Raw genomic sequence first — 25,886 nt, 5'->3', positions numbered from 1 at the left:
GCCGTATTTCATACGGGTCCACATTTCCAATGCACGCTATTTTCTGCAAGTACCGCTGCTTCGCCTCTGGACGCAATCTGTCTCTATACAGTCCATTCTCTTTTGAGCTGCTTTTAAGCATCTTGTAATCGTCGTTCCAACACAGTGCGTTTGTTTTGATTCGTAGACCCCGAAAATGGCGCTGCGCTCCCACAATGCATTGCGGCGTGACGTCAACCCCAAAGCCCTATTTTGAAATAACACCCCACGTGTTTTCGTTATGCACCCGAGTCACGTGACCGCACAGCAACAAATCACAGCAGAGCCCGGGAAAGGGGGCGGAGCAAGGTGTGTGCCCTAGATGAGGCGAGCATAGAGAGCGCTGCTTTTCATGAAACGGGAGTAAACTAGTAAACTTACAGGAACATATACCACTACCAACGTTTGGATCGATATCTGCTTCGATCTGCACACCCTTGTCTCCTGGATCCTAGCTGAGATCGGCGTGAACCACGTGGGTCTCTGCTCCCTGATCTGTTTCCTGTGTTTAGAAGACTTCCAGCTTTGTCACGGAGTTTCTGTCGGTTTGTGGGCTCATCTAAAGGTAAGCACCGAGCTAACTTTAATGCGGGTTCAGTTTATGTTGAGTTTATCGCTGTTGCGAACAATAGACTGCTTGGTATACACTGGAGTTAGGCAGACTGTAGAGTTTGTGATTGCTTGCAACATTATAATCTGGCGGTTGCTAACTGCGGTCAAGTGAGCCTTCACTTACGAAGTCACAGTCAAGCCAGCCTCACCGCAAATGCTGTTGCGCAATTCTTAGGCATATTTAGGCATAGGTTTGCAAGCACGAAAGTCTTCTCTATGGCTGTCCCAATTCAGGGACTGCAGCCTTTTCTTTTTAACTTTATTTATCACATTTTAGACATACAGTCAAGTAAAACAGGAATCACATAAAAGATGACATTGTGGTAGTACAATGAGGAAAAGAGAGAGGGACAAGGACAGTGAGACAAAAGTGAGTACAAAAAATAAAATAAATTAAGGGGAACATAAATAAACAAAAGTGTGCAAGAGCCAAAATCAAGTTAGCAGTTTCAATCGGTTATAGATGTTAACAGTCTTGAGAGCCTCAGTGTTTTTTGATGAGGAGATTGTCCTTATATATTGTGCAAGTTCCATTTTTAATACAAGAAGTTCAGGCTTTCTGCCGAGGACTTTGCCTTGGTTTGCAGCCTTAAAGTACGCATTTCAAGGCCGATTACGTCACAGCGGCGCGCCGAAGGCTGTCCCAATAGAGATTGACAGACCACGTGACTTTCGCGCACTGCATGCCGGTAACTCGTGGCAAAACAATCCAAGCGCCGCATCAAATGCACGCATTTGCAGCACCGCAAGAAGTTCATTGTCGGTTCCAATACACTTTTGTGACTTTGTTGTGTGGACAACAGAAGCTTGTGTTATTACACGTGTGATGCCAGATGTAGACTTGCTACCTGTCGCTCAGGATTTCTTCTACAAAGTTGTGATGCCAGAGCTCTTGGCCAATCACTACACTGATCCAGAAACCAGTGTTTCACAAGGGCCACATTCCATGGATGTTACCGTGACAAAAAAAAAACGAAAGAAAAAAGCTTGCATAGAAAACTAACCAGACAGTATTTCAATTACACCCGTTCAGAGACAACTCTCTTATATTGAAGGACTTTATTGTGATTTCATGTTTAGTGTCACATTAGGGTGGACCCATCTTCCTGTACTCTGCACTTTATGGTTTGTGTTACCTGTTGTTCTGTCACTCACAGTGAATTATAAGATGTTTACATTGCTATAAATGTCTGTCACAACAGTCATACTTTGTTGTAAATATTTGCCGATTTGCACCACTGCACTTTACAGCTGTGCTGTAAATTATCTCTTTATGTCCAGAATGGGCCAACGCAATCTCTTTCTTTTCAGTTTGTACTAATATACAGTGTCAGAACCAATACAAATAAAGTAAGTGTTGCACAAGTCTTTCATCAGGACTGTCTTTATTTATAACTGACAACAGTGTTACATGTTACTATTGAAGCTTACAGGACAAAGGCAAAATAGTATACCGTTGTGCATTATTTGCTGATTTGTATAAAAAAAAACAGCTGCACAACAAAACAATAACAACCACAACAAACAATTGATACAACAAATTGGAAAACAGTTATTCATCACTTGCATGCTTCACAACAACACTTGGGCACATATTTGTGAGCGCACATGACACAGTGACTATCTTATCCAGCAAAGTCATGTTCTCACCTTCACATGGCACCACAAAACCTAAACGGATGGTGTCATTTAGGATAGTGTACTTGGACCGTAGACAGCCTATAACGCGTTCAACATGGATCCTGACATGTGCCAGTTTTCGTGTGTCCTCCACATCTTTTGCTTGTAGCTGACCACGACCCCGTGTAAATGCTGGGATTTTTAAAGTGGCACCCATTAAGGCAACACTTTCCTTGATATCAAAACCCCGGTCAGCGAGCACTATGTCCCCAGGTGACAGTTTCTGTAGAAAGCCAGATGTTTCAGCTATTCGTTTATCGCTGGTACACCCTCTCCATCCTTTAGAAATGAAAGAGATGGTCCCTTGTGGTGTGATGCCTGTGAGATATGTCATTGTGTGCCTACTTTTGTATGTGGAGTATGTCTCTGTCTTAGCGCGTACATTTTGTGCTCTCTCTATGAAAAGTTCAAAACAGTCAATAATAACTGTCACATGGTCACCAAACATCTCAACAAACTGGTGTGGCGTACTGGCCTGTATGCAATGTCTTCCCGGCCAGTGCACCAGTGGACTGAGGTGAGCGTATAGCACATTTACAGTAATGTTAAATACAGTGGATGTGGTTGTCCGGCTAATATCAAAGAGGTGTGCATAATGTGCAATTGGAAGGTTGAGTCTTAAACGCATGAGAGTCAACAAGAGCATCTGAAACTGGGAAATTTTCCTGTCAGTGTCTGGCAAGCTCGGGCTGATTTGTTGTAGCACCCCCATTAGTAAAGCGAAAGAAGGCAGCCCTGTGTAGAATTTAACGTTAGAGTTGTTATCTTTCAAGAATTCCATGTCTAATTTCCTTTTGGACAGTTCTTTTTGTAATATTAGGTTTTCTTCCTGCAGGTGTGCTATTTCTTGTAACCTTAGAGAACACATTTTACAGTCCTGCAGATCTTCATCCTCGTGCTGTGGAGTTATCTGCTGTGGTTGGATCTCAGCTGTAGTTTCCGTAGTGACAGGTGCTGAAAAACACACATGCATAAAGACAAAGACAAGATCATTTTATGTGCAAAAACAAGACACAGCACCTAATGTGGAAATAGTGGAATTAATTTATGTACACAGACAATTTTACCTGCATGGATTTCGCCTGGATGAGCCGTCTCTGACCCAGAGGAACACGGGACTTTTCGTGGCTGTTTTGATTTCAATCTCTGTCTTAACCGATCAAATCTCTCTGTGGTAGAAGCTTTAGACTCTCTGTGGCCCAGTTTGAGAGAGGGTGCCCAGTCTGGATCGCATTCCAGCATTTCGTAGGCTGGTTTGCCTACAAAACACAGCTAACATTACACACAGCCACAATAAACAAAGGAGCATAGCGCGATGATTTCTGTTCAGCGCCATATAAGACGTATTAACTACTACAAAACACTTACCTTTGTGGAAATGCTTGGAGCAGACTAACATGTGAGGTGGAGTGTTTTCGAACGTTATATTAGGTCTTCGGATAGTGGCAATCCAGGCCATCCGTCGCCTCTTCTTGACTTCGGAGACATGGCTTGGACAATTTCTGCTCCACGCCGGAATCCGATAAAAACCAATCGCTTTACCCGTCGACTTCACGCGGCTGTTGCTCGCCCGGCTTGTGCAGTTAATAATACAACAGCTTCTTGCCATTTTTGGTTTCTTTTTATCGCTGTGTAACTGATTTCAATTGAAAGCCTGTGTGCACTAGTAGCTCTTGCCACGAGTTCCCACAATCCTTTGCGGTTTTCCCCTTGAATGACGTCACATTTTCAATCTCTATTCAAAGGCTGCTCGAAATGCGGCCGTGTAATGCGTCCTTCATTTCCCTGGATTTTAAGGCTGTGGCAGTGTAGACTTCGTGGCCCAACATATCCCAGAATGCATAGCGCGGCGATGGGTGTGAATAAATTTGCAGAAAAAAACGGCGGATGAGGGGCGGCGGAAGAGTACACTTTAAGTACTGAATATTATGTCACTTATTTATGTGCAAATGTTTAATAACGAAGAACATTAAACATTACTGTTGGCCACATGTCGGCAAAGTTATGTGACATTAGTGACGTTTGTACTAACTTGGTTTTAAAGTAGGGCTGGGTATCGTCACTGATTTCTAGAATCGATTCAATTCCGATTCACAAGGTCCCGAATCGATTCGATCCACGATTCGATTTAATTCGATTCGATTTAAATCTGGGAAATTTTGACAGTCAGAAATATAATTCAGATCAGTACATTTACATATTTTTGTATCAATAAAAAGGAAGCTGACACACGCAAGACTTTATCACAGGTGTGAGCGTCACAGCAGATGCCTTTGTGTCAAAGTAGCTGAGGATAAAACACAGAAAAATGTGAAGGTGATTTTCCTGGCCTGGGATTTTATAAAAATATTCTGCAGTACATCAAAAATGAAAGAAAACCATTAATCAACATATGAACCTCTGACATTACAGCGGTTTTATTAGAGACACAGCTAAGCATTTTGAATAATTTTAAAAAGTTTAAATTTGTTCAGTATTGAACAGCAGAAATGAGGTTTTCTTTTCGGAAGAATGTAAAAGGGAAAAAAACAGCGGCCGGCAGCGCTGTAAGCAACAGTAGACTTGTGCGTAACAAGCAAGCGAATAATGAAGAAAGGGAAACTGTTCTTGAAGTACAGCTTGTTGTATAGCTTAGCTTTTCTAACAGTTACTTTAGTCTGACAAAAGCCGAATGACGAATTAGCGCTTCCAGTCAGAGACTGAGGCTACGTCCACATTTTCCGTTTTCGTTTAAAAAAATAATCCCGTCCACACATAAAGGCAGAAATGAAGGAAAACGCTGCTATGAACATGCCAAGTGTCAGGTGAACTCAATTTCAGGTAAGAAGTTATGACCTGCAGTCTGTCTGGGTCAGATATAAACCAAGTGTAGGTGGAGTTTATTTTTGTTGTGCTGACTTTTTCGTACTGGGTACTAGCTAGCATGACGGAGTTTCTATACACGTGGGTGGGTGCTATGATTTTACTGATAAGGTTCATTATTAGAGTTGCCAACCATCCCCTAAAAAGGGAATTGTCTCGTATTCGGAGAAAATATTACGCATTTCATATTGAGCTGAAAAGGGACGTGATTTGTCCTGGACTTCAGCTACAATGAAAAAGACAAAGCTGGGGTCTTTTCTATGTCTTTGCTGCACAGCTGCCTCTTTTTCACTCATTCTCTCCCCTCCCTCTCCTGTTTCTACTTCAATCATGAAACTGATCAATGATCAGCTGATTGGCTTTTCTCTTGTTTGTTTATCGCCCACTTTGCGCCAGAAAGAGGAAACCAGCGGAGGTCGCGCTAAACAACAGCAGCACTTTTAAGCTTGATCAGCTGTTGTTTTATTTAATATTAATTTCTAGTATCAGCTGATGTTTGCTGGAGCCACAGCTGTAAAAAGTGCAGTCATGATATCGGTTTGGTTATCTGGTGAGAGGGAAACATGAAGATGAAACCAGGAGATGTCCTTACTGGATCATCAGAGCTGAACAGGTGATGGAAAAACAGGTTTACCTTTTAGGTGACATGAATGAGTTGAAGGGAAGTTATGAACTGTTTCTGAGAGACAAATAACACCAGGATCCTTTTTATGTAGCTGACAGCTGGTAACTGTGCAGGGGCGGGTCTAGCAAAGTGTTGCCAGGGGGCCAGGTAGGGCATTAACAGGGAGAGGGGGGCACAAAGAAATACTTTTCTTTCTTATTCTCATTTAAAATATCTATTTATGCATATATACCATCAGAACAGTGTACATCAGCGTTTCTTTTCATTCAAAGGCTTTATGACGGTCTCTAGTTAAAATGCCCGGGTCTGTCCCAGTGTCCCAGCCCAGCCCTGTATGCAGCTCCTCTGGACTCTGGTGTTACCTACATCTTCCTATTCGGAAGACAGAATTTCTGGTTTTATACAATCGAAAGCACCACGACTGCAGTTTTTGTGTTGGATGTAAAAACATGACGCGGTGACATAGGCTAGAATCATGGCGGCGGTCAACAACGGTCCAGGCGTGGGATTTCTATCGTAGAAAAATGCACAGAATTTTTTCCTTTCTATTGGTAGGTGGCACAGTGCACTTGTGGCAAGTAAGCAAGCTAGAAGACTGGCAATTTTGCTGGGTATCCAGTTACAGAAGCAACACATTAACAAGAGAATTCTGAGTAAAACCAAAGTTACTTTCCATAGTAACTAGTTACTTTGACAGTAATGAGTAACTTGAAGTAATTGAGTTACTTTTGATAGAAGTAACTAGTAATGTAACTAAGTTACTAATTTAAAGTAACTTACCCAACACTGCACATGACTGTATCCTTACAACCTAAAAAATCTTACCTGAGCTTGGTCCACCAAGCTAGTGTCCTTGTTTTCATGCAGGGCTCTGAACACACCCCACCACTTACCCCCTTCGCCCGACTGAGCCCGGGGAACCATCCGGCTGAATCTACTCCGGCAGCAAGATTTAACAAAAAAATCAGTTTTATTGATTATAGAATACACTATATCGGATTCATATCGGTATCGGCAGATATCCAAATTTATGATATCGGTATTGGTATCGGATAGAGCTGCCACAAACTATTATTTTGATAGTCGACTAGTCACCGATTATTTTTGCGATTAGTTGACTAATCGGATCATGCATCCATTGGACGTAAAACATACAGCTTATTGCACCAGCAGCATCTGCTCTTATATAACTATCATTAGCTTACAGCTTTAAGTGTTTAGGGTATGTGCTAACTAAAAATAAAGACAAGATGATAGTTTATTACATTTTAATGACATTGCAGATTGTTTCGGTGAAGTTTAATAAACTCCTTGCTATCTAAAATATAACAGGACACCGGAGTATATTCTCGAGCATCTCACACTTCTGATAATCAGTTGTCTGCTTGAAGTTTATTCAACTGTGTAAAAACTATAACTTGAGTCTCAGCCAAACCGATTTACTCAGGAACAAATATAATATTGAAAAAAGCCAAACAACATTTATATGTTATTAACATTAATAACAGTTATCTAAGTGACTTATGTATCATTTTTAACCTGAGTAGCGAAAGACTGCGGTGGGTTTAAAAACGATTTGCCAGGAGTCTGCTGTTCTCACTGGCTCTAGTGAGCCTTGAACCCCGGTTAGCTATCGAGCTGGTGGGTAACAGACGTCTCCGAAAACGTCGGAGCACTTTTGAAAATATGTGGTGTCTTGATAAACTGAGCAGATATTTGATGTTTACACAGCTACATTCTCGCCTGAAAATATGTTAATAGTTTATTTTGTGACCCAGAAAGAATAATAAGAGTAATATTAAAATCAAATCACTTTTATTGTCACATCACATGTGCAGGTACATTGGTACAGTACATGCGAGTGAAATTCTTGTGTGCGAGCTTCACAAGCAGCAGAGTTGTGCAAAAATACAATAACATATAAAACAAGCAAAATATAAGGATGGCTAAATCTGAGACTAATAAATATATGTACAATATATAATAGTCTATGCATTACTGGATGTGTATACTAAATGTGTTTTTCTACGTGTGTGTGTGTGTGTGTATACATATTTTACAAATTAAATAGAGTAAACAATAAAATTAAATATATTAAATATACAGAGGTTTGTAGTTGGATATTGTGCAAAACAGTGGCATTAATGTACAGTATGTAGTGCATAATGTTGAAGTTCCAGTAGTGAAGCTGAGGTGTCTATGAAGTGTTCAGCAGTGTGATGGCCTGGTGGAAAAAGCTGTCTCTCAGTCTGCTGGTACGGGACCGGATGCTGCAGAACCTCCTTCCTGATGGAAGTAGTCTGAACAGTTTATGGCTGGGGTGACTGGAGTCCTTGATGATCCTCCCTGCTTTCCTCAGGCACCGCTTCCTGTAGATGTCTTGGAGGGAGGGAAGCTCACCTCCAATTATCCGTTCAGAACACCGCACGACTCTCTGGAGAGCTTTGCGGTTGTAAGCGGTGCTGTTGCCGTACCAGGTGGTGATGCATCCAGTGAGGATCCTCTCAATGGCACAGCGATAGAAGGTCCTGAGGATGCGGGGGTTCATGGCAAATCTTTTCAATCTCCTGAGAAAGAAGAGGTGCTGCCGCGCCTTCTTCACTGTTTTGTTTGTGTGTACTGACCACGTAAGATCCTCAGCCAGATGTACACCAAGGAACCGGAAGCTGCTCACTCTCTCCACAGCAGCGCCGTTGATGGTGACGGAGGTGTGTACTTCTCTGCACCTCCGGAAGTCCACTATCAACTCCTTTGTCTTGGCGACATTGAGGGTGAGATGGTTGTCTTGACACCAGTGGGTCAGGGCGCTGACCTCCTCCCTGTAAGCTGTCTCATCACCATTGGTGATAAGACCCACCACTGTAGTGTCATCCGCAAACTTCACAATAATGTTGGAGTTGTTAGTGGCTGTGCAGTCGTAGGTGTAGAGTGAGTACAGGAGAGGGCTCAGTACACACCCCTGTGGAGCACCAGTGTTCAGTGTGGCGGGGGATGAGGTGATGCTGCCCAGTCTGACCACTTGGCGTCTGTCAGACAGGAAGCTAAGGATCCAGCTGCAGAGGGAGCTGCTCAGTCCTAGATCCTGCAGTTTCCTGTCCAGCTTCGAGGGAACGATGGTATTGAATGCTGAGCTGTAATCTACAAACAGCATTCTCACATACGTGTCTCTCTTCTCCAGGTGTGACAGGGCAGCATGTAGTGTCAGGGCTATGGCATCATCAGTGGACCTGTTGTGGCGGTATGCGAACTGTAGAGGGTCCAGTGAGTCGGGTAGTGCAGAGCAGATGAAGTCCCTGACCAGCTTCTCGAAGCATTTGCTTACGATGGGGGTCAGGGCTACAGGTCGCCAGTCGTTTAATGAGGAGATGGTGGAGGATTTGGGTACAGCGACGATGGTGGCCATTTTGAAGCAGGCTGGGACTACAGACAGAGAGAGGGAAAGGTTGAAGATGTGCGTGAACACTCCAGCCAGCTGAGCCACGCATGACTTGAGGAGGCGGCAGGGAATCCCGTCCGGACCAGTAGCTTTGCGCACGTTCACCTTCCTGAAGCACTTCCGCACATCCTCCTCAGACACGGTGTGCGCACTGACGTTATCCGCGGTGCGCACACTGTCCAGTCTCATGGTGTTCGCTGTGTCGAATCTAGCGTAGAATACGTTTAGATCCTCACACAGAGAGGCCGTGGTCTGCGGTGTGCTGGGTTTCCCTCTAAAGTCTGTGATTGTGTTTAGTCCCTGCCACATACTCCGAGGGTTGTCAAACTGTTGCTCCACCCTGTCCCTGTACTCACGTTTGGATACTTTGATCGTCTTCCGGAGTTGGAAATGTGCATGTTTGTAGTCCGATGTGTTCACGGAGGCAAAAGCGGTGCTCCGTGTCGCGCGAACATCGCTATTAATCCAGGGTTTTTGATTTGGGAAGGATTTAACTGTTCTGAATGGGACGACATCTTCCACGCATTTCCTGATGAATCCGCAGACTGAGTCTGTGTACTCATCGATGTCATTAGCAGCCACGTGAAACATTTCCCACTCCGTGTGATCAAAACAGTCCCGCAGCGCAGACTCAGATTGGTCCGTCCAATGGTGCACCGCCCTCGTGGTTGGAACAGGATGGAGTGGTGATCTGATTGGCGGGGGAGGGCTTTATACGCATCCCGGAAAGGGGTGTAGCAGTGGTCGAGTAGCCGGTCTCCACAAGTGCTGAAACGGATGTGTTGGTGGAGTTTTTTGAAACTTTTTATATATATATATATATATATATATATATATATATATATTACTCTTTGTGTCCTAGCTGAGTAACAGGAGGAGAAGAGTCTGGTGGAGCAGCAGAGGAGCAATTTCAGCCATTTGGACTCAGCTCAGCCACTACAGAGGAAACAATGCTTTCAACACAAAAGGTAAGAAAAATATCACAGTTTTTGGTTTTTAAAAACCTGTTAACAGCAGCATTATCTTTTCCATCCTGGGCTCCTCCATACATTCACAATCTATATTCACAAACAAAAAACTCAGAGGTTATAAGATAATACAAAGATCATTTATGAGTAAAAGATTTTCTCAGCTGATCAATATTTCTTCAATATGTATTTTTCATTACAACTCTCATTGTAGCACAGAAGGTGGTGGTATCTAGAGCAGGGCGATATGGCCAAAAATATTTATCACGATATATATTTTAAAATTTGAGATAACGATATAACTGACGATATAATTGATGCGAGACAAAATACAACTCCACAACATTACTGGCGCAAAAAGACAACCTTCCATTTATTTTCACTTAAACAAGAAGCTGGTTTTTATGTACATTAAAGCTTTATAAAAATGTAACAGTGCAAATGTAAATTCCTTGCTGAAAGTTTAACCAAAAGGCATTTCCAGTAGAAATGGGCTGACATATCCTGAGCATAACCATGTATAATATCCACTGAAGTTAAAAAGAGGTGCTTTGCAACATTAAACTGCAGTGTGCAGTACGTATTTTTCGGACCATAAGGTGCACGGGATTATAAGGCACATTAAGCGAAACAAAGCAGTCAGATAAATCAAACTTTATTAAACTCATTCTTCTTGCTTCCTCCACTTCTGTACCATTGATTCATTAGTGTTGAAGTCTCTGGCAGCTGCTCTATTCCCATGTCGTTGCAGTATATTAATGACTAACCTTGTATTGTGGATGGATTATCTCAGTTGTTCTCCTGACTGAAGTTTGGTCCGTTTACAGCATCCTGCCATGCGATTGCATTTGTCTCTAACCATGAGGAACCTTCACGTTAACTTTTATAAGTGGAAAAGTGTTAGTGTTCGTCCTCCAGCTTCACCGTTTATGTTATGCTAACATAGCTGTGTCGCTAGCGATCACGTAGCACATCATTGTATACCAGCTAGCCCAACTTCAGTAACCCTACAAACGTCACTGCTGTTTAGTTTCCTGTCTTCATCTATGTTGGAAGTGATAGCAGAGCTGTATGTTTGAATTTTTTCATAAATCTCTCAGTCAGAACATGCTATATCATACTTAGGTAACTAGCGAAACTAGCGAGCTAACTTCCGCTAGCTTCCTGCTAACTTCTAACTCCATTAAATGTAATAAATTTTGTTTTCATGGATGCCTGGAAGTTAAACTTCATAGTTACACCTGGTAAAGCAGCAATGCTGATCGTTTTATTAAAGATGAAAGAATGTAGACAGTTTTTAACTCTCAGTGATGCTGCAGTGTTCATTTGACTTGAGGCATACGGAGTTTAGGACCCAGATTACTCCCAGATTTAAGAGCATCTTAGTCCGACAAATACGACAATAACGACGGCCGCTTGCATGTTCTGCAAAAAAATGTGCTTTGTCGTGTATCTGACGGACAAACACCAAACCAGTTCCACATCACTGAAGTTGCACCATTTTTACAAACCAATTCTGGTTCATCTGTTTCACTCAACAATCGGCCATGTGCGTATGAAAACAAAGGCACTGCGCATGCGCGTTTTACTCATATTCTATCGCGATATTTCATTTTCCTATCGTTGCCTAACATTATACCGGTATTATCGTGAACGGTATAATATGACCCAGCCCTAGTGGTAACACACCTACAATGTGTTTTTTGTTTTTTTTACATGTTTGATTCCACTAATGGAGGGAGTTTCAGTTTGTTCCACGACTGCATTTCACTCACTGCCTCTGTTTGTATCTCTGTCACTGCAGGGTCAACATGGAGCAAGAAGTCAGCGCTCTCAGGAGGCCGACAAACCTCACAGAAGAAAGGGAGAGAAAACATACAGCTGTGACTTGTGTGGAAAGTCTTTTACCCGGGCTGGAAACTTAAAAACACACCAACTCATCCACAGTGGAGTTAAATCTTACAGCTGTGAGATGTGTGGAAAGTCTTTTACCCGGGCTGGAAACTTAAAAAGACACCAACTCATCCACAGTGGATTTAAACCTTACAGCTGTGAGTTGTGTGGAAAGTCTTTTACCCAGGCTGGGGGCTTAAAAGCACCACCAACTCATCCACAGTGGAGTTAAATCTTACAGCTGTGAGATGTGTGGAAAGTCTTTTACCCGGGCTGGAAACTTAAAAAGACACCAACTCATCCACAGTGGATTTAAAGCACACAGCTGTGAGTTGTGTGGTAAAGCTTTTGCTCAAAATGAACATTTACAGAGCCATCTAGTTACCCACTCTGGAGTTAAGGCGTACAGCTGCGACGTTTGTGGAAAAAGTTTCAGCGACAAGCAGTACCGAAATAGTCACCTACGGATTCACACTGGAAATGATGTTTACTGCTGTGATCAGTGTGGGAAACTGTTTGCAACAGATGCACAGTTACAACAACACATGTTTAGCCACACTGAGGAGAGACCTTATAAATGTGACCTGTGTGAGAAGACTTTTAAATCTCCACATCAGCTGAAGAAACACCAACAGATCCACACCAGAAAGTAACTCTACAAGTGCAGTTACTGTGAGGATGTATTTGGTTTTATCTTGTAATTTTAATCTGATTGTTTGGAAAAAGTCTGATCAGTAAACTTATGGAGTTATACTGAATGAACTGAATGAATGAAGACTCATTTTCACTCAGTAAGCTGAGTGTTGTAATGTAAACAGTAAAATATATTTGGACATTGGCAGCGATGCTCTTTGTTTCAGGCGACGTTCAGGATAAAAGCGTTGAAGGAATTCCCCGACTTACAATGTCTTTGTTTAGAAGCGGAGCAAAGCACACTGATCCATTTCTCAACCCTGTCGTCACTGTGGTGGTGGGAAAGAGTTTCTCTTTGACCTTTGTGGAAAAACTTCCAATCATCAACGGGACCTAAAACCACATCAACGTAGTCACACTGGAGACAAAATGAAAAACTGCAAAGAATGTGGGAGAGGCTTCCACACACCAAGTACATTAAAAATACTTGAACTCTTCCACAGTGGGGTCAAAAAGCACATCTGTGACCAGTGTGGGTCATCCTTCACCACTGGACGTGAGCTCAATGAAAAAGCATAAGGGAATCCACACAGGAGAGACACCATACAAGTGCAGACACTGTGACAAAAGCTTCTCACAATCAGGTCATCGTAACAAACATGAACGTACACACATGGAAGTGAACTTCAGCTGTGACCAGTGTGACAAACTGTTTCACTGTTACCAACGTGCAAAAACCTTCACTTCATTATCAAACATCAACCTGATCTTGCAGGACTGAAATCACTGGATCTGTTAGGATGCCTGGGTCGTTGACCCAGGGGTTTTTGAGTTTATTATATTATTTATACTTTCTAGTCTTTGGTTTCTTTGAGTTCTGTCTTATGGTTTATGTCTCTGTCTCCTCTATCTGCTCTGTCTCCCCTATCACCTGTATCCCCTTGTCTAGTTCGCGTCTCTGTGTATCCTTAGTTCCTATATCCCCGTGTCCAGTCAGTGTTTGTGTCTGCCCTGGTCCCACGTCTCTGTTCCCTCTGTAGTGCATGTGAGTCTGCGTCTTTGTTCAGTCTGTGTTATGTGCTTCCTGTTTTACTTTGAAGGTCTCTGTCTTATCTCAGTGTGTTCAGTTTACGCTTCTTTGGTCTCATCAGTTCTGATTTGTCCCAGCTGTGTTTCCCTCCTGTTACTCATTCACTGATTGCTCCCTCTGTGTATTTAAGCCCTGTGTTTCTCTGTGTCGCGATCTACTCTCATTTATGCTGTGTGTTCTGTCTGCCGGGTCATGTTAGTTTATTTGGATTTTTGTTACATTTTGCCACTTTTTGCCATCCAGCAATAAAAGCTGAGTTTTGAGCTACTTTCCGCCTCCGAGTGTCTGCACTTTGGGTCCTTCTACTTCCACTCCTACCTGCACACAGCCTTAACCTGACAGGATCACAATGAATCTGAAGAGAGAGAAAGATCCTCTTCTGGTTTCAGGCTCAGACTTAAAAACCTTGAGATCAGGCTCCACAGAGTTCAGATGGAATCTCCTGTAAAGAGTGTCAGCTGATGTCACACTTGGGTCTGATGAGGTAGCTCTGATTTCTGGACCTGCAGTGAATAATCCTGAATGTTACATTTAGGAAGCTGCATGTATAGATATGTATATCAAGTTTATTATTTTTCCTTTGAGGGATTTTAATTCTCTAAAATGTTATCTCTGTTACATTTTAATCTTTGTTTAAAAAGATTAAAGATTGGGATAGGTCTACAATAAAACCTCCCCCAGCACAGAGTGGCTGGAGAGGTGGTCAGAGACAAATATAGATTGTCTCTATAGATTGAACTAAGACTCTCAAATTTAAGAACTACAATAACAACATTCAACAATTAGACTTAACAGTCTTCCATTTGAACTTTCTTAGTTTTTCCAAAATTAACTTCTTTTTTTAATGTATTCATTTTAAAGAAGTGTTAAAAGTTAAAGACAGCAGCACACATCAAGACCATTTTAAAGATCACAGGTGACTACTTTTAGTTGTTTCAAATTCTATTAAACCTCTATTTTTGGCTCCTCCTTTCACTTTAGTGTATTTACTGTATCCTTGAAGTCCACATGTTGTTTTTTAATGAATTCATTTTGATCCACATGTTCTGCAGCTGTTTCCCTGTTGATTTGAAGTTTGTATTATGAAATCCTGATAATGTTAAAGTGTTAGTTATATTTGATGAACTCTGTGTAAAGTTTGTCCTATTAAACAGTTTGGTGTGAAAAATAAAAAAATGGTCTCACAACAAGTAGTTTGAGCCATGATTTCAGATTCAAACTAGTTTAACAGTTTTCAGTGGTACATGTGAAGGTTTATCAGAGAAGGAGACTTGGCTGTTCTCCACTCACACTGAACAGGGTTCCTGCAGCTCGTTAAAAACTCAGAAATGATCTTCAAGGACCAAAAGGTCATAAAATGTTTTTTTTTTTCTCAAAAAGGTGCTGTGGGCATTAAATTTTCAGAGGGTTTGTTTAAGATGCTTTGTAATTAACATCTCACACATTTCAATACAGTGGATGTTCCTGCATTGCAGCAGTGGTTTGAAGATGTGTTCTCCCCCTGCTCGTCTGCACGACTCTCATGGAGCACCACTTTGAAACGCAGCCTGTCCGGCTGTTGAGAGGGGCCGGTTGTCTTTAAAGTGCTTCCAGGTAATTACGAAGTGAGCGCAGGGTTTTGTGATGATTGTCACAAAGTGAACAAGGTCTCATGGTTTGATGCTTATCTCATGTCCCAGGTTGACCTGGACTGTATAAGCACTGCTTGGTTTTTTATTATGCTACATTTAACCAACGCCCACTGGCAGATTCCCTTGTGTGCAGAGTCCACAGACAAAAACGTCCTCCTCTACTCTGTATGGTTCGTACCAATTCGTCACACTTCTGTTTGCCTTGGTTGAAGCCCGGCCATTTTCCAGCACCTCATGGAGCGATAGCTGCATCCTCACACTACATATGCTGTTCCTTACCTGGATGGTGTTGTCATTCGTAGTGATACCTTGGTGGATCATGTGCAGTGGTTGGTCACAGTCCTGGAGTCCATGAGGCAGGCAGGGCTGATGGCAAACCTAAAGAAGTGTGTGGTTGGAGGGAGGGAGGTACAGTATTTGGGTACTAGTGATGTGTCGGTCGTGAACGAAATGGCTCTTAGAGCCGGATCTTTGACGTGAATGATGCGAGCCGGCTCCTTATTGCGAGCTGTGGTTGTTTTTGTTTCTCTCACCCTCTCTCGCACTTTTTTTCCGCTTCACTCCAGATGCCTATTTTACACCCTAATTTACGAATAAATTCTTTACAAATCCTACCATGTGAATTCATGGATTTTTTTTTTCACATTCTGTCTCTCACAGTTGAAGTGTACCTCTGGTGCAAATTACTGACCTCTGTCATCATTTTAAGTGGGGGAACTTGCACAATCGGTGGCTGACTAAATACTTTTTTGCCCCACTGTATATATATATATATATATATATATATATATATATATATATATATACAACACCCAGCACGCCCCTGCGGCGCTTTATCCTTCAAGCTCGGGTCCTCTACCAGAGGCCTGGGAGCTTGAGGGTCCTGCGCAGTATCTTAGCTGTTCCTAGGACTGCGCTCTTCTGGACAGAGATCTCCAATGTTGTTCCCGGGATCTGCTGGAGCCACTCGCCTAGCTTGGGAGTCACCGCACCTAGTGCTCCGATTACCACGGGGACCACCGTTACCTTCACCCTCCACATCCTCTCGAGCTCTTCTCTGAGCCCTTGGTGTTTCTCCAGCTTCTCGTGTTCCTTCTTCCTGATATTGCTGTCATTCGGAACCGCTACATCGATCACTACGGCCGTCTTCTTCTGTTTGTCTACCACCACTATGTCCGGTTGGTTAGCCAGCACCATTTTGTCCGTCTGTATCTGGAAGTCCCACAGATCACAAAGTCCTGCGACTTCATGCACAGTTTTAAAAAACTGCACCTTATCTATCTATCTGTCTGTCTGTCTGTCTGTCTGTCTGTGTATATATATATATATATATATATATATATATATATTAGGGGTGCAACGATATTCGTATCGATATTGAACCGTTCGATACAGTGCTTTCGGTTCGGTACGCATATGTATCGAACAATACAACATTTGTAATTTATTTTATCAACTTTCCTTCTGACGATGCTGTCTGTGTTGAGCGCTCAGTGAATCTGCGTTCGACTACTCCGCCTAGGCTGCACTGTTGAGCGCAGATCCACTGAGCGCTCAACACAGACAGCATAGTCAGAAGGAAGAGCGCAGGGCAAGCTAGCAAGACAGAAGTTAAGCTCTCTTTGCAACATGGACCTCCCCCACTCTCATTCAGATCTGGCGTTTGGAATTATTTTGGTTTTCATGTGACGTATGACCCTGAAGGTAAGCGAGTCATGGACTAAAGTAAAACAGTATGTTGGATGTGCCATGCAATGCTCAATTACATGGGTGGGAACTAGTGTGTTAGCGCAGTTAGCTCGTTAACGTGTTGGCCGTCCAGCCCCATGCACGGGGCGATCGGCGGTAGCTCCTTAACGGAGATTTGCCGTGTTGTGGCGTTAAGGTCATTTCAACGAGATTAACCTGAAAGCACTAGTGGGAACACAACGAATATGACTGCACATTTACGCCGACATCATCCTAGTGCAAAGACAAAAATAACAAGCATGCTACTAACTTTAGCCGAGTCATTTAGACAGCTGTTAGCACATGATTCTCCTTATGCTGCTGAGAATATAGCCCAGAAGAAGCGGATAGTATAGCTTTTATTTTGGAAAGAGACATTTCTCTGTAATAAACTCTCTTTTCCAAAGATGAGTGATTCCTCAATTAGATACAGGGCTTGCAATATCGCTAGCCCGACGTCCTGGAGCTAGCGATTTTTTCAGTCGGGCTACCAAAATCTATCTCTTCCCTGCCCGTCGGGCTATTGTAGGAAGGAAAAATATATGTCAATGCTTTTGCATTCTTTTGGAAATGTAGCTGGGTAATTATGTCATTGGCATCGGTGAGCCACTGTCAATATGTGACATATTGAAATCGCGTTTGAATTTGCGCTTGTTTTTTGCTTTCACTTTGCAATCATGCGAACTGTGTATAGAGAGCGACAGTACTGATTGGTGAGTGATGATAATTTGTGCACCAATTCCTCTGACATCGTCTTATTAATCGTTAGCTTACTATGCAAACATGACAAGTGAAATCTCCCGCAGCTTAAACATGTGAGGGGTTGATCGCGCAGAGAATCGCTGAGCTTATGTGAGTGCTGTGTAAAACCAGCAGCATATATATTTTAGTTCTGCTGAGCCAAATAAGACAGGTCAGGGTGAAGAAGTGACAGCCAAAGAAAAGCTTACCACAAAACGGAGAATTTATGACAAATCAGACTATAAGGCAAAAAGAAAGTGCAGCTTTATGGTTTCATGGACAAAATAATTTCTGTGGCTGCAATATGATGAGCTAAATAACCAGGGCTGCACATAAGTGGTCCGCAGGTGCGCATTCGCTGTCAAAATAAAAAACACGCACAAGGGTTAGGGTTAAATTTAAAAACTGTACCTTTGAGTTAAAATATATATTTATAATTTTAATAAATGACAAATTAAAAAGGCATGAACATTTTTTTTGTATCGAAAAAATATCGAACCGTGACACCAAAGTATCGAACCGAACCGAACCGTGAATTTTGTGTATCGTTGCACCCCTAATATATATGTATATATGTATGTATATATATATATGTGTATATATATATATATGTATATATATATATATATATGTATGTATATATATATATATATATATATATATATATATATATATATATATATATTGATAGAAGCAGCTTATCCTGCTAACCGAACTTCAGAAACACTTTTAAATCCTGCTGGTTGCTCATCCTCAGATATTTTGTACTTTTTGTGATATTTTGTGACTTTTAGCATTGAAATATTCCCCCCACACAGCTACCTCAGAACCACAGCTGTCATCTCCCTATATCCAAGATGCAGATCTAATATAATAACACTATAGCAATAATAATAAAGACATTGAGATATTGGTACCTGGGTGTTCACCTGAATAATAAACTGGACTGGAGCCACAACATTGATTCTCTGTACAGGAAGGGTCAGAGCAGACTCTACCTGCTGAGGTTATTTGGAGTCCAGGGAGCGCTTTTAAAGACCTCTGTGGTGGCATCTGTCATTTTTCACAGTGTTGTATGTTGGAGCAGCAGTTTATCGGCAGCTGAGAGGAAGAGGTTGGATAAACTCATCAGGAAGGCCAGCTCTGTTCTGGGATGCACCCTGGACCCAGTGCAGGTGGTGTGAGACAGAAGGACTCTGGCCAAAATAACATCTCTGATGGACAGAGTCTCCCACCCCATGCATGTAGATGTTGCTGAACTGCAGAGCTGCTTCAGTGACAGACTGCTGCATCCTCGATGCATGAAGGAGCGTTTCCGCAGGTCCTTCCTCCCTGCAGCTGTCAGACTGTACAATCAGAACTGCTCCCAACAAACATAGATGTTCAGTGCTGTAACAACATCTACTGTTATAACTGCACATTACTTTTCTCCGTTTATATATACATTAACTTATTGAAAGTTACATGTCTACTTTTTAATGCACCAAACCAAACTGATTGATAATCGGTATAAACCTTTGGTTCCACCAACTTACATGCACTGGGAATTGCAGGTCACTACCCTTGAACAATCTGAATGAATCAAACTCAGAGTTGATTTTATTTATGTTTTATTTTCTGTGTGTCAGCTCGTCCTTTAAAAACATTTTTATATCTTACAGTTTTTTGTATGTTTCTCATATGTTGAAACGCACCAGCTACTTCCTCCTGCTGTTTCGCCATCTGTGCTTCCTCAAAAGTATGAACAAATGAGGCTCATGTGTAAGTTCAATAAGAAACCTCTATAGTCCCACATCTGTCTGGTTCCCACGAGTTTGGTGACTAATCCAAGCTTTAGATCACTTCCACTTTGCCACTCTGTTAAGCTCATTGCAACATCACCAGTCTAGTGCAACTATCAATCTGCCTGTAGCAGAAATATCGCCCAGCATGTGCACAGTGTGAAGCACCCTGGTTGAGACGAGTGTATGATAGTCTAGGTCTTTCAAATCATACATCAGTGCAGTGACTCAACACATCACAGGTTATACAAAATATGATGTTGTAACAGCTTGTAAAGATGAATTTCCCCAAAAAGAGTGTCTGTGACTTCTTTGCCTCCTGTTTTTACTTCTACTCCTGTACAAGGGCTCATGCTGAGGTGGCAACACTTATCGTGCTGAAGACAACTTTAGACTTTGAGGATTGGAGCTGAAGAGGTGTTTGGTAGGTGTAGTGTTAGGAAGAAGAATGTGGAAGGACATTTTTGGATTTTGCCAGAAGAAGAGGAGGGAACATAGGGTGACTACCTGAAAGAGACAGGAGACTGTAAAGTGGTGTCAGTGGCCCTTTTGAGTTCATCTGTTACCTGTTAAACAAAACAGGTTAAACAAAACGAATATACTAACATATGCCAGTGAATACCATTACCCCTAATGCTAAAACATCTGCATACATTTTTTTGCAGATCCATGGCACTAGTTTCACTAGTGTAATTTAAATTGGCTGAAGTTGCTGTCTCATGTTAGCTGTAGTGATGAAGGACATTAAAAAATCCATCAGTGGTAATAAAGTGAGTCAGCGCTAAAATAAGAAGTGTATCAATAGCTGATCAGAGAATGACTCCTCTCTAGTGGAAATATGTTCTGACAGTTTAACAGTGAAGACAAAGAGGAAATAAGTCAGTGTGCAGTGTGATGTCACTGTATATTTCCTGATCTACAGTCATACCATCACTCTGAGAACGGACGAAGCAGCTTTAGAGCTTTTTCACAGAAAGCTGCAGAACCAGAGGTGAGTCCTGATACTTTCTCATTCTCACATCTTTAATACTTCTACTGCTAGGAAAAAAATTGATGTTTTTTAACCCACCCTCACTTAAAGGACAAAAATAATCAGCCTGCTTCTGCCAGTGTTCAGGAAACTAATGTGAATATATGATTACCAATGTTCTTTTCACTAAGACTGAGGTGTCCTGGTGCCAAGTGCACTGATGAACAACCTTACCTTAAATATGTTGATAACGTTTGAGAACATTCATTATGATCCATGGCACTAATTTTACTGGTTTCATCTCTCAGTGGAACTTAACTTGAATGGTCTGCACCTACTGTCTCAAGCAAACCAGCATATAGAGAGAATATAGAAAGAAACAGTCTGTTACCACCTGTTATATTCCTACAGTGCAAAAACAGCTCTCTTGGCGATTGTGGCTCAAGAGTTGGGAGTTCGCCTTGTAATCGGAAGGTTGCCGGTTCGAGCCCCGGCTTGGACAGTCTCGGTTGTTGTGTCCTTGGGCAAGACACTTCACCCGTTGCCTACTGGTGGTGGTCAGAGGGCCCGGTGGTGCCAGTGTCCGGCAGCCTCGCCACTGTCAGTGTGCCCCAGGGTGGCTGTGGCTACAATGTAGCTTGCCATCACCTGTGTGTGAATGGGTGGATGACTGAATGTGTAAAGCACTTTGGGGTCTTTAGGGACTAGTAAAGCGCTATACAAATACAGGTGATTTACCATTTAAAATAAAGCAAATAGTCTTAAATCTTACAAATTCATCTTGTTTTGAGAAAATACAATCTGCCAATGGGGGTAAGCAAAAGTTGCTTGGCTAACAACAAGACAATTTTGTCTGATTTAAGAATATTTGGTTTATTTCAAGCAGAGCTGTTTTTGAAGTGTAGTGTGTAACCTGTAAATAAAGTTCAATGTGAGCTGCAATATCTTATTAAGAAAAAAATTGATATATATTCCTAGAATGAGCTTAATTTTCTTGTGCAAAAACTTTCTTGTTAAGAACCTGTTTTCTTTTTAGACAAAAAATTAAAGAAAATGTCCATAAACAAGGTTTTTAACATTAACATAAGGAATCAAAAATGCAAAATAAACAGACCTGCCCCGATATGAAGAGCTTTTAAAGCCAAAGTCATTTTATTTATATAGCGTATTTTGTTACATGTAAAATTAATGTGCTTGTCAAAAGCAACAAAAACATAGGAAACAATATGACTTCACATTTCTTTAAGGCAATGAAAACAGAAAAGTAAAACATATAAATATATATAAACTTTACACAATAAGTGGATAAATTTGTGCTTGGTTGACTATTTCTTTGTTGTAACAGTGCTTCTTGGCAATGAATCCAACATTTATTTAACGCAACAAACCAAGAGACCGTGGAGGTGAATCATTTCAAAAATGAACTGGATTTATTTTCAGTGCCAGATCCATGGTTGCCCCCAAAAACATGACATCATCTTTGAACCAGACCTATGACGATGACGATACATCCATGAACCCTTACTTTATGGTGGTCTACAGTCTGGTGTTCCTCGTAAGTTTCAAATTATCCAATTGTGCTCTGTTAGAAATTGGTTTATGTGCCGGTGTATGCACCAATCCTTTTCTTTTCCTTCCACTCTGTTTATTTTCAGGTGGGTTTACTCCTCAATGGCTTTACATTGAAGGTCTATCTTTGTCGAGATTGGCCTGAGGTATCCAACAGCTTGATGGTCTACTTGAAGAACCTGACTGCTGCTGACTTCCTGCTCTGCCTCTGTCTGCCACTCCGCATTACCTACTATGCCAGCAGCTCTCCCATCATTCGTAGGCTTTACTGCAGCTTTGGAGCTTCTTCCTTCTTCATCAACATGTGTGCCAGTATATTATTCATGGGGTACATCGCTGCCAACAGGTAAGGAACCTTTATTATTTAAGGCTGTAGTTACCGATAATGTAAAAACTAGATTAAGTGGTTAACCACTACCCTGTGCTCCCGACAAAAGCATGAATGTATCCTTTTGACTTAACTGACTTCTTCAGATTACGCACCTTTAGTGAAGTTGTATTCTGCCTATTTCTCGTCTCTCTCCAGGTATCTAAGGATCATCCATTCTTCAGGAACTCACATGCTGCAGACACTGCAGACTGCACGAATCATCTCTGTCATCACCTGGGTTTTTCTCCTGGCTCCAACAATTGTATATATCATAATTTTTTTCAGTTCCCAGCAACCTCTGGCCTTTAATCCTAGCCGCTGCGTTCACCTGTTTAGTCCATCAGTCAGCTTGTTGTTCAGAATAATCAACACCTTCTCTGCCTTCATCTTCCTCTTAGTCTTCATATCCATGGTCTTCTTCTACTACAGCATCTCCCGCAGGTTGCTGGAGGCACAGCAGAAGCAGCTGGCCTCCTCTGGCTCTGAGAAGCTGGTGAAGTCTCGCAGAAACATGTTGGTGCTGGTCAGCATCTTCTGTGTTTGCTTTGTCCCATTTTACCTGGTTCGTCTTCCCTTTACGTTTCTGTGGAGCGATGACTCAGTAGGTCCAGTATTGTTCTACCTGAAGGAGGTGACCACCATGGTGTCAGTTTTCAACATCTGCCTCGACCCTCTTGTTTACTTTTTCCTCAGTAAGACTTTTTGGGACAACGTCAGAAAGGCATCCTGGAGAGCCAAACATACAACTAGAAACGAGGAGAATGAGAGCAGGAGGGACAAGCTGGACATCATTACATGAGAACCAGTGACTTCAACCAGTTAGTTGTGAAAATGTACATTTTAGATTTCAATTTTGTTTTACAAGTTGATAAAACCAGTGTCATAGACCTTTATCCTCGCAAACCACAAGTCAGAAATCAAAACAGAGCTAGAATCAACACAGAAACATTTCCACAGAGACGGCATCAGTGTTTATGTTTCTAGTTTTCAGGAATGAGCTCAAAGGCTGATTTAGTATGAGTGAACTGAACCATTCTGTGGTCAAATTCAAATGTTGTTCATATGGTTCTGGCTCTTTGGCTCACATGATTTAATGATTTAGTTTTATACAATTTAGTATTGCATTTTACATAGCTTAGTATGTTTGCTAATTTCTAGTTTATGTGCTTTTGTTTATTAGGTTACCTTTGTGCCTTTGTCTTCATCTATGTGTCCTTCGCTCCCTCTCTATCTGTGTGTCTTCTTTGCCCTTCAGCTCTTAGTCGTGTCCTATCTTTCTGTCTCCCTCTTTTGTTACCATGCTTCCCCTCCTTGTGTTTCATTCCTCTTCTCCCCTCTATGTCATGTGAATCCATGTCTGTTTCTTCAACGAACCCAGTGTCAAGCTGTGTGTCTTAGTCTGCGGCTCAGTGTGTTTCCTGTTTTATTTTGCACCCTGTGTTCAGCGGGTTCAGTTTTGCTTCCCTCTGTCTAGTCTACTGCTTGTGTTCCCCATCTGTTTCCATTTCCCTCCCTTCCCCCAATTTCAATGTAAAGAGGAACTTTTATCCTGTTCAGCAGTAATTTGTACAGTTCATAATGAAAATTAAACAAAAGACAATGACTGAATTCCTTTTGCTTATAAATAAAACAACAACAACAAATTATAACCCATTTTCCTACTTTAGAGTTTTTCCACAAATATGTCAAAGTTGTGTTATGTAATGTAAAAATAAGTGTGTGCTTCATTTTTTTTTTTGGCTTAACCCTCTGGGGTCCAGGGTATAATTGACCGTTTTTGACTACTTTTGATTTTACGTCTGTATTTCACTTTTAAAATATGTTTTTCTTGCCTTGTTTGGTATCATTATTTTCAGCACAACCTCAAATATCTGAAATTAGAGTTATTTTTTCATTTTGGTATACTATATTTGCACAGTTGATCTAAATTCAGACAAAAAAAATTAAATCCGAGTAGAAAAAAGTTATATTTTACTGTAAAACCCACAAACATGTTTAACGAATCATTTTCATAACTTGAAATGCAAATAGAAATTGTACATTTCTAAAAATTATGCACAAGTTTTGCAAACAACAAAGTTATATGGTACTATTTACCTAAAAATGCAGCCAAGGCCTCAGGCGTTTTTATATAACCATTTAAATCTATTTACAGAACAATCAGGTGTGCTGCATCAAATAAGAAGGCACACAAATTATTTGTGCCAGTCCAAAAAATGTAGTTTGTAAATCGCCTGAGCCAAGGTGTGAAACTGGGTGTGGGTCCCAATCAGCCAGAGTTTCGGGTGTGTTCATTGTGAAACCTGGCCCCACCTTATCATGCGAATTCCTGAGGTCAGATGGCCCAGGATGTGAGTGGGCGTTAAGGCGTCTGGGAAGGGATCTCAAAACTGGATTATAGATGGCAGAGAGTTGGTGTCGTAAACCACCGCCTCTGTTCAAAGATGGTTGCTCACAGTGGACATAGATGGCTTCTTTCACTCCTCTTTCAAACCATCTGTCCTCTCTGTCCAAAATGTGAACATTGGCATCCTCGAAAGAGTGTCCTTTATCCTTAAGATGCAGATGGACCGCTGAGTCTTGTCCTGTGGAGGTGGCTCTTCTGTGTTGTGCCATGCGCTTGCGAAGTAGCTGTTTGGTCTCTCCGATGTAGAGGTCTGGACATTCCTCGCTGCACTGTACAGCATACACCACATTTGTGGTGTATGCTGTTTCACATTGTTTCACCCAGTTTCACACCTTGGCTCAGGCGATTAGAGGATCATCAGGGGGTCCTTTTGTCCCTCTGTGGGGGGTCACTCCCACTAGGTTTATATCTGGGACTCTCCACCATTTGACCTTAGAACTGAGGAAGCTTCTTGGATGAGAGGTGAAACGTCTTCAAGCAACTTAAAGAAGTCCAGACGCTTTTCTTTGCAAGCTCCTTTGACTACGATGACCTGGATGACTGAGAACCTTCACAGACAAAACCCAGGATTCAAATCATGAATACATAATGGGCTTGGATTTACAGCAGTAAATATAAACAACCATGGTCTGGCAGCCAGTCACTTGCTGACTAACACAGCAAAACAGAATTGTTAACGTATTTACTTTAATTTCAATTCCGGTTAGAATTTTTTTTTTCTGCGCAGAGACCGTGCTAGCAGTGCGCAATTGCTCACGTGCGCAGCTTAGAGGGAACATTGGATAGGCCTCAAACGTTTTCAGTGGAAAAAAGTTTTTCTCACTTGGAATGAGTCTGCCTCTGACTCTATGGTAGCTGGGATCCAGTTCCAG

The 25,886-nt window shown here is 41.7% G+C and overlaps 2 protein-coding genes across 2 annotated transcripts; one reads left to right on the top strand and one right to left on the bottom strand.

The window, feature by feature from the left end:
* The first annotated feature begins 302 nt into the window (after window positions 1–302).
* LOC120720769 (P2Y purinoceptor 14-like) lies at window positions 303–24,306 on the top strand. The gene is made up of 5 exons (XM_040010542.1): window positions 303–583; window positions 20,621–20,689; window positions 22,109–22,223; window positions 22,324–22,583; window positions 22,764–24,306. Exons 3-5 carry the CDS (start codon window positions 22,119–22,121, stop codon window positions 23,404–23,406), a joined length of 1,008 nt encoding a protein of 335 aa, XP_039866476.1. The 5' UTR covers window positions 303–583; window positions 20,621–20,689; window positions 22,109–22,118; the 3' UTR covers window positions 23,407–24,306.
* On the bottom strand, window positions 2,134–3,980 carry LOC120720768. The gene is made up of 2 exons (XM_040010541.1): window positions 3,378–3,980; window positions 2,134–3,264 (listed from the first exon to the last, which is right to left on the bottom strand). The coding sequence occupies exons 1-2, from the start codon at window positions 3,550–3,552 to the stop codon at window positions 2,183–2,185; spliced, it is 1,257 nt and encodes a 418-aa protein (XP_039866475.1). The 5' UTR covers window positions 3,553–3,980; the 3' UTR covers window positions 2,134–2,182.
* Window positions 24,307–25,886: the final 1,580 nt, after the last annotated feature.

The sequence above is a fragment of the Simochromis diagramma genome, unplaced genomic scaffold (genome assembly GCF_900408965.1).
Source record: "Simochromis diagramma unplaced genomic scaffold, fSimDia1.1 OVJJ01000418.1, whole genome shotgun sequence".
NCBI lineage: Eukaryota > Metazoa > Chordata > Actinopteri > Cichliformes > Cichlidae > Simochromis > Simochromis diagramma.
Note: the sequence above shows the minus strand (reverse complement) of the source record. Positions and strands in the feature narration are given on the sequence as shown.